This window comes from Arachis stenosperma, chromosome 5, assembly GCF_014773155.1.
Source record: "Arachis stenosperma cultivar V10309 chromosome 5, arast.V10309.gnm1.PFL2, whole genome shotgun sequence".
Classification (NCBI taxonomy): Eukaryota; Viridiplantae; Streptophyta; class Magnoliopsida; order Fabales; family Fabaceae; genus Arachis; species Arachis stenosperma.
Window position 1 is genome coordinate 138,858,343 of NC_080381.1, and position 8,855 is coordinate 138,867,197.

Consider the following 8,855-nt stretch of genomic DNA (forward strand, 5'->3'; position numbering starts at 1 on the left):
ATTAAAAATAATCGATAAGAAGTAAGGCGGAAAAAAGATAAAATGATTGTAGACATAATAATAAACATTAAACAAGGATGATGCAAGGCATAGTTATATGGTTAGATAAGAAGAATTTGACGGTGAAAAGGAAAACAAAATAATAGGAACAGCATCTTATATTATGATGCTGCAAATGTGATGGGAGATGAATCAATGGAGCAATTATGGCCATGGCCATTGTCGCACGTGCCATGGTCCCACATGCGGCTTCCTATACATAACCACGCACGTGTCACCTTTTAAGGCCCAAACTCAATCTCCCTTGTCATTCAAAAGTGATTATGTGTGAGTTGGGTGGCAAACGCGCCTAAATCTACTGGCCGGTTCGTGAAATTCGTCAAAAAAAAGGGGAGTTAGATTGAAAAATTAGGACTGTCAAAGAAAAAAAATTCGCCTAACTCGCACAGTTTAAACTACAGACTTTGGCGGGATGGACTTCTTTGCCGGATTTAAATTTTTTCTGTAAAGGAGTATTTTTGTAATTTTTTTGTCAAAATTCAACTTTTTTCAACCCAACTTACAAAAGTATAAAGATAAAAATTGAGTGTTTTAAATTATGTTTATGTTGTTTTTGAGACAATATTTATAATTATGTTTTTGATTATGTTTATTTTGTTTTGGAGAGAATATTTATAATTATATTTTGGATGAAAATTTGGTTTATAATTATGTTTATTAGATATTTATAATTACAAAGGCTTTAATGTTTGTGAATATAAAAAATATAATTTTTTATGCCTTTAGAAATTATAAATTTATTAATATAGTTGTGAAATTATATATATTATTTAGTAGTTAATAGTAAAAAAAAAAGAGAAACTTTGGCAGGTTTAGCCCGCCAGCTTGCTAGCCGGAAGTTAGGCGATATGGAATAGAATTTTAGGACTGTCTCACTAGATGAGACGGGCTTCTTCGCTTGCCACCCCCTATTCGTAGATAAAATAGTAATTTATTAGCCAATAATAAATTTTTAAATAAAATTTAAATTTGTGACAGATTAATTTTTATTCTGTCAATGAAAAAATATCATAAACAATAAAAAAACATAATCATCCATATATATCTTATAATAAGTACATCTAGATTTAAAATTTAGTTAGGCTAAATAATAAATAGAACCCTTAAATATTGTGTATGTGAAATGTGAATATGATATTAGTTTGTAATATCTTTTTACCAAAAAAAAAAATGTAATATCTAAAATTAATGATTTAAATTCATTTGACAAAAAAATATGACCAACAAAAAATTACCACGCTTATCATTTTTTCTATTGATTAAAAAAACATCTAAAATAAAAAAAAGAAATAAAAATTTAATTATCATTGAATATAATTTTTATCATATGTAAATTTTATTATTTTAATTTAAAATAATTAAATATTTGTTTTTTTACTTTATCAACCTTTTCACATTAAAAAATTGATTCATTCAAATATATACACAATGCTTTTATTGCTTTTACATGAAGGAAAAAAATCTTATGATAAGTCTGGCTTGCCTTGTTTTTATTATTTTTTGTTTTTACAATTATGTGAAAGTGAAAAATAAAAATAGAAAATGGACAATTATTAAAAAAAAAAACTGTTTCATAAAATTTCAAAATAAGAAACACTGCTAATCAAATTTAATCTTGGTTTATTAAAAAAATAAAGAAAAAAGGGAATAAAGATATGAAAATGTTAAAATCAATTCAATTTAAATTAAATTTCCGTCAAGTTTGAAGCATAGTAAGAACTAAGAATGAACTGATTTCAAGTGCAAAATGAGATCATCAGCTCTTATCCCTTGGAACTTGAGATTTCATTGCAATGATGCATCATGCATCACATGCCAAGTTTCAGACATGATCAATGATCTTAACTTAAAAGTCAAAGCACAGAAAATCCATGTTTCATTTACACACATGTATATTGGTGAAAACTTAGGTGCAGTCGACTTCACATGAAGTTGATACCTGAGAGCCGTTAGATGATTTGACTGATTTGACTAAATTTTCATCTAACCGCTCTCAGATATCAACTTTACGTGAACTCGACTTCATCTGAGTTTTCACCATATTTTTCTTAGTATTGTGGCCTGTACTAAAATAATTTTTGGGATTTTAATTGCATGGATTAGACAAAAATACACCATGTTATTCCTTAACAACATGATAAGTCATTTGATGAGAAAAAAAAATATTACAAGATTAACATAGTGTATTTTTGCCAATTTCAGAAATATAATCGATAGAATTTAAATTCCCAGACACTATTTTAGTACATATTGCAAATCTTAACACGTACCCTTAACCTCAAGTTAATGATTAAAAATGGGTAGGGTATACAAGTGACTTTACTGTTGTATAAATTTCTACAAGAAGATTGAATCTATGGAGAATATATATATATAATTGATGTTGATAATATAATCTATCTTATGAGAGTCAAACCAATAGCAGTGACAATGAGAGTGGAAGGAAGACCAAACTTGAGATGGTTCCAGAAGGTTAAGGTGTAAGCAAGATTTGGTGCTCTACGAGCTTGTTCACACACTATCAAGTTTGCAGCTGATCCCAATAGTGAGAGGTTCCCTGCAATGGTGCTTACCCATGCCAGTATCAACCATGCTTTCTTCTCATCTTTTGCTGATATTGCTGCTGCTGATGCTGCTACTCTCCCTCCAAGCAACAGAACTATATATAACAATCAAAAGAAGAGTGTTATTATGAAATTAGCTAGAACAAGAGTCATAGAATTATGAGTTAATTACCGGTTGGAACATTTGAAGCCAAATTTGAAAGGACTAGTATAACAAGTGCAAGTACTATTATGCCAGTGGCATGATCTACATGGGAATATGGCTCCATCAATTCCCACATAGCACTTGGAATTCCAGTTTTGTTGAACCCATCTACTGTGATAAACATTCCACAAAAGAATATCAAAAGTGAATAGGAAACCTGTTCCATCAAGAGAGTAAAACATTCTTAGAGACCATACAATGTTCTCACAGAAAACATAAGAAAAATATGAGTAAAAAGTTCAAATTAGATAACTCAATTATGAGTCAACCATTACTGTTTTACTGATGTGTCATATTTGTGACACATCAGCATGCCACGAACTCGGTTCGGGATTAAAAACTTGAAAAATACTAAAAACGGTATCTTATATTCTTTTTACTTTTTGTTTTGTCTTCTGTTCTTCACGAAATTTTGAAAACAGAAAATATTAAAAATGAAAAATGAGAATGCAAATCAAACGCAGTCGAAATCGTTTATATAGGTTTTACCTTCTCTAAGCATGGCCTAGCATCTTTGAAATCAAGAACAACCAGGGCTAGTGCAGCTGTGATTGCAGTCCAAGACAAATTCAAACCTAAAAGCATTGCAATCAACATCCCTAAAGTGATCATATAAACACAACATTTCCACAAAACCCTTTTCCACTTTTCATCCAAAAAGTCCATTCTTCCTTCTGCAAAGTGCATAACAAAACTATTTGATTCTGCCTCAACAACCTTGACATGATTATGATCCTCCCTAGTCTTCTCAGCCACTTCATTCGCTGCCTCCTTCGACGCATTCGAGTTCCTCGAGGAATCCACAATGCTACTAGGAACCCTGTAAATTTCGCCTTCATTCGGAGATGCCCGGTTTCTCAAGGTCTGAACTTGAGGAGAGTTTTGAATGCTAACATTGTCCAGACACATATTCCACTCTTGTGAATTCATGGAAGTAAAATGAGACATTGTAGCCGGCGAAAACTGATGAGAATTAACCTCCTCCTCTGCTACAACCTCTGCTTTTGGATCCTCCTCATCTTTGTGAACAGACAACAACTTCCAATACATCAATATAAGAATTGAAGCATTCACCACAACCCCAAGAAGCATAGCTGGAAGAACACCAACTAGAAACTCTCCAAATGGAATCTTACTCTGAACAGCAATAACAAGATTCTGAGGATTCCCAATTGGAGTTGCTGAGGAACCAATGTTAGCACTTGAAGCAAGTGCAAGAAGAAAAGGGTGTGGTGGCAAATTATGCTGCCTTGCAATTTTCAATATGAATTCAGTCAAAACAACACAAGAAGTGTCATTGGTGAAAAGAGCACTTGAAATTGCAGAAATCAAACAGATTCTACAAAGCAAATCTTTTGGGCCTTTACTCTTCCAAGATAGCAATTTTCCCAAGTACTTGAACATGTCTGCTCTTTCAAGATACACACTCACAACCATTGTTCCAAAAAGAAGGCCAAGAATTGGAAGATCAATTGCGGCGTAGGCTTGATCCGGCGAAAGAACTCGAAATATGACCATAAGCATTGCACCAAGCAATGATCCTGCTGTTCTTCCAATTGGTAGAAAAGGAACAGCTGGGAACACTGCTAATACCCAGAAAATTGCAAAGGCTAGTGAGCCTAACACAACTTTTGGAATAGAAGCTAGTGCCATTTTTTTCTTCTCTTTTTGTGGCTAAACAAGTAAGAATCAGTTCCAAAACCAAAAGGGGTTTGATCAAATTTCCTCAACTGTTGAAAAGGCAATTGAATAGTTAGATTGCATGAACATAGCTCAAATTCCACTGTTTTCATACAAAGTCAACTGATTTTGTTGACCCTAGATAAAAACACCATAGATCTATGTGAGTTTTTCAAAGATAATAACACCATTTTTCTTCCATGAATTCAAACTTATTCAACTCTATCAATATTGAATAATAGTATTAAAATTAGAAGCGAAGACATGCATAAAATCTTACACAAAACATGTAATAAAACAACATGCAACAAACAATTTTGATAGTTGATCTTGTATGTACTTACCTCAAAAGGGAAAATGTTTCATGGCTCAATTCAAAAAACCCATATATGCTGTCTTTGGATTGGTTTGTGTCAATCAAATATTCACGAAAAGCTAGCAACCTTTTTGGAAGAGTGTCCTTTATGGTTATGAGTGGATTGAGATTGAGAAAAATAAATAAATATATGCCAAAAAAAAAATGGTGGTGGTGAAAATTAGAGAGGAGTTTGGTGCATCACTCTGAGCCTGAAACTTTTGAAGACACGTCATAGCCACATGGTCAATGATATATGGATCATTATTTATATCTTAATTATGCTATATATATACTAAGAATTAAATCAATTAATCATTAAAATAACATAAAATACACCTTAAAAATAAATTAAACAATATTATGCACATAAACACAGCCGTAGATGACAATTCTCTATTAACAACTTCCAATGCCAAAATTCTAACATAAATGACGACAAATTTGTGCAGTTTTTTTCTTTTTTATTTAATGGTGTGTGTACATTTGTGGGCCATAAAATTGAATATAGTCATAAAAAATAAAATTAATTTTGATACCTACATCGAACAGAAAGAACATGGGGCATTAACAACAGCTACTTGACAATAAGAACAGAAATGCAACTCATAACATATGTCATCATCTCATGCCAGTTTTTATATTAAGTCTTTAGCATTGTTTCAAAATAATTATCATCATCATAGATCACTTGCTTATTAGTTTCAATAGTTTGGTATACTTACCACTTTGACAAAATCCTATTGAAAATTTCTGTATTAGCGTAATCAAAATGACGAAGAAAAATTTATGTATAGTTAATCTATTAAGAACTTAATAGAATCTAAAATAATGCTATTAAAAACTAATTTTTTGTAGTCAACATCTATCAATTTTTTTTTAAATTATGTAGTTTATCTTAAATTTTAAATATTAAATTATAAATTTTAAATTATAAAGTTAAATTTTAAAATTAATTAATATTGACTAATTAAAAATTAATTTTGTATATTTTTTCTACTATCTAATATAACATGTTATTATTAGAATTAAGTGAGGTTTATTGGGCGGTTTCTAAGTCTACCATTTTTGTATCATTATAATATGTGGATTTATATGATATCATAATATTTTATTTTTATGTATATTATAGTTTTAAAAATATAAATGAATATAATTATTAGATTATATACTTAGTGATATTTAATTTTTAAAAATTTGATTATACGATTATTAAAATAATATGACGTGATTTAGTAATTAATAAATTAATAAAATTTTGTGCATAAAAAAAATATTTGATTGTGTAAAATAACAAAACTTTACACCTGGACACACGAGATACCTTGATCTCTATTATAATAACTAAAAAATAATTAACATTAAGGATAAATTGAAGTACAACTTGAAGATAAGAAAGTGCAAGTAACAACAAAATCTTGTGAATCCTTTTGAAAAGAACCTTATTGAATTGGGCTTGAGACACATGAAATAGCATTGAAGATGACATGGTGGTCACACTTGAAGATTTATGAAATTGTTGAAGAAGATTGAGTAAGGGAAAGAACATTTGAATGATAAATTATGATATAACTAATATATGTAAATTTTACATGCATGTTTTCCCTTTAGTAAGAAAAATTCTTTATAATTATTAACTAGTAATGTGTATTTGAGTGAGTGCTACAGCTCTCTAAAACTAAAGATAAAAACTCATGTGAAGTCGACTTCACGTAAAATTGATAGATAAAAATTTAGTCAAATTAATTAAATTATTTAACAACTCTCAAATATCAATTTCACGTAAAATTAACTTCACTTGAGTTTCCACCAAAACTAAATATTTTCAAATAACAAAAGGATAATATAAAATTAATTAGACGAATTGTCGGTTTATTTAAAAATAAATAGACTACATAAGTTTGTTTATATCACATAGTTTCTGGCTAGATAAGGTGGGTCTAATTAACTTTGATTGGAGGCAGGCCAATCACCATCTTGAAGGCACATATTGTCCACTGCTGACCAACAAATTAGATTATCTCTATTACATTATTTTATATTTTTATGATAAACAATGTAATAAAAAATACTTTACTATTTGTTTTATTCATAATCTTCAATGAGGACTAATGTGCAATTATTTCATTTTTTAAATTGTGATTCAGACAGCCCATTGATTGTACTTTGTTTAAAATAAACTGCTCGAATTATTAAGTTTAAAAATTGCACATAATTGTTTTAATCACTGATTAGTAGTTTAAAAAAACACAGGAATCATACAATTGTGTTGCTCACTCAATGCTCACTCTGATTCAATTTAATTTCTTTCTCTCCAAGGCCAGTTTCGCTAAATTTTTTAAATAATTTTTTTTTGAAAAATGAACTTAAAATATAAGGATTTTTATTAATAATATTTTTTAAATAAATTATTTTGTATTTGAAAATTTATTATAAAAGTTCTTGTTTTAAAGTTGTGCATTAAATAAGAGTGATAAAATAGCTTTTAAAAATAAAAAAAAGTCACATTTTTTAACTTCTTCAAAAGCTCTTAAATAAATTTTTAAAAAATTTAAAATTTATCTAAAAAATTGTACTAAACATTATTAATGTAATTTTTTATAAGTCAAAAATAAAAAAAAATATCTTTTTGGTGTTTCCAAACGAACCAAATAATGTTGACTACAAAGATTACTTTAACTTTATGTCCGAATTCAAACCCTAAAAATAATCAATATATGCAATACGTTTTATAAGTTTGTGAATCTCTTATTAAAAGGTGAACTCTTACGATTTTTTTTCTACAGTATTTTTTAGTTCAATAAGATTTGTTATGAAATTACTCTATTTAACAGTTTTTTTTATTAGTCAATTAATTATTATATACACAAAACGAAATTTAAATTCTAATATTTATTTAAGTTAAGAAATAAACTGATTACTCGATTAATCTAAATTAGTGTTCTACGAATTTGAGTTAGTGTAAAATATTTTAATTCAATCCAATCCGATTCAAATTCAAATAGGGTAGTATAGGTTCTCTTCTTCTTGTTCTCCAAGTTTGCCAACCATATGTGTTTGGCTATAGTTATGTGGTCAGAAAGGAGTCTCTATTCAACATCTACCCGTCCTAATCACGTGATAATAAAAAAAAAAATTGGTATTCAGTCTCAAAGATTGCTACACTACCAATAATTAATTTTGTTAAACTAATTTAATCGCAATATATAAACTATAAATTTAAATCCTCTAAATTTTAAATTTTTTAATTTAAAGTGTAAAGTATAATTTTTTATCTTTAAATAATTTTATATATAAAATAAATAATAAAAAATCACACTTTATTCTTTAAAATAAAATTCAAAATTTAAAAGATATAAATTCATAAGCCATATAGCCACAGCTATAATAAGTTCCAAGGAAACGTGTCTACATAACAACCCAGTTGTACACTATATACTATATACTTCATGAATGAAAACTGGAGATAATGATAATATTAAATTATTTTCAACCTCTCAAATACTAATAGAAATGTCAAATTATGTGATATCAGATTTTGTCGCTTGTGTTATATATATTAATGTGATAATAATAAGGTCAGTTAAGCAGAGAACCTAAAAGATAATATTTTTACTCATTATTTTTTTACGCATGTAGAGATTTTAATTTTTGTGCATTACTATCAATATAAAAATACGTTAATAATATATAATTAAACACTGTCAGGTAAATAGAAATAGGATAGTGCTCGGTGTAAAAATGACAGAACAATTTTTTTTTTGTCAACCTGAAAAAATAACTTTTTTATGTATGTAACCACATTTATATAGAGTGTATAAAATTAAACTCATGTAAATCAAGATTCAAGAAAGTCCACAAAGTAAGAATATGCTTTGGAAGATTTTGGAAAGTTGCTTATGCATATTGTGTGTGAAAATCATTTTTAACATATACGAGTTGTCATTTTCGTAAGTGAGTTTTTTATTGGTCAACATTTTTCATTTCATAA

General features: G+C 28.5%; 1 protein-coding gene across 1 annotated transcript; it reads right to left on the reverse strand.

Annotated features, from left to right (window-relative positions):
* Window positions 1–1,843: 1,843 nt before the first annotated feature.
* On the reverse strand, window positions 1,844–5,108 carry LOC130982065 (silicon efflux transporter LSI2). The gene is made up of 4 exons (XM_057905918.1): window positions 4,854–5,108; window positions 3,319–4,559; window positions 2,797–2,986; window positions 1,844–2,719 (listed from the first exon to the last, which is right to left on the reverse strand). The coding sequence occupies exons 2-4, from the start codon at window positions 4,480–4,482 to the stop codon at window positions 2,457–2,459; spliced, it is 1,617 nt and encodes a 538-aa protein (XP_057761901.1). The 5' UTR covers window positions 4,483–4,559; window positions 4,854–5,108; the 3' UTR covers window positions 1,844–2,456.
* Window positions 5,109–8,855: the final 3,747 nt, after the last annotated feature.

What these genes read in the sequence shown, in the direction of transcription:
- LOC130982065 (XM_057905918.1), bottom strand. Translation starts at nt 4,482, where the DNA reads ATGGCACTAGCTTCTATTCCAAAAGTTGTGTTAGGCTCACTAGCCTTT. An exon ending in CTAGGCCATGCTTAGAGAAG is followed by an intron (nt 2,987 to 3,318) that starts GTAAAACCTATA and finishes TTGATGGAACAG; the next exon opens with GTTTCCTATTCACTTTTGAT. An exon ending in GGCTTCAAATGTTCCAACCG is followed by an intron (nt 2,720 to 2,796) that starts GTAATTAACTCA and finishes TGTTATATATAG; the next exon opens with TTCTGTTGCTTGGAGGGAGA.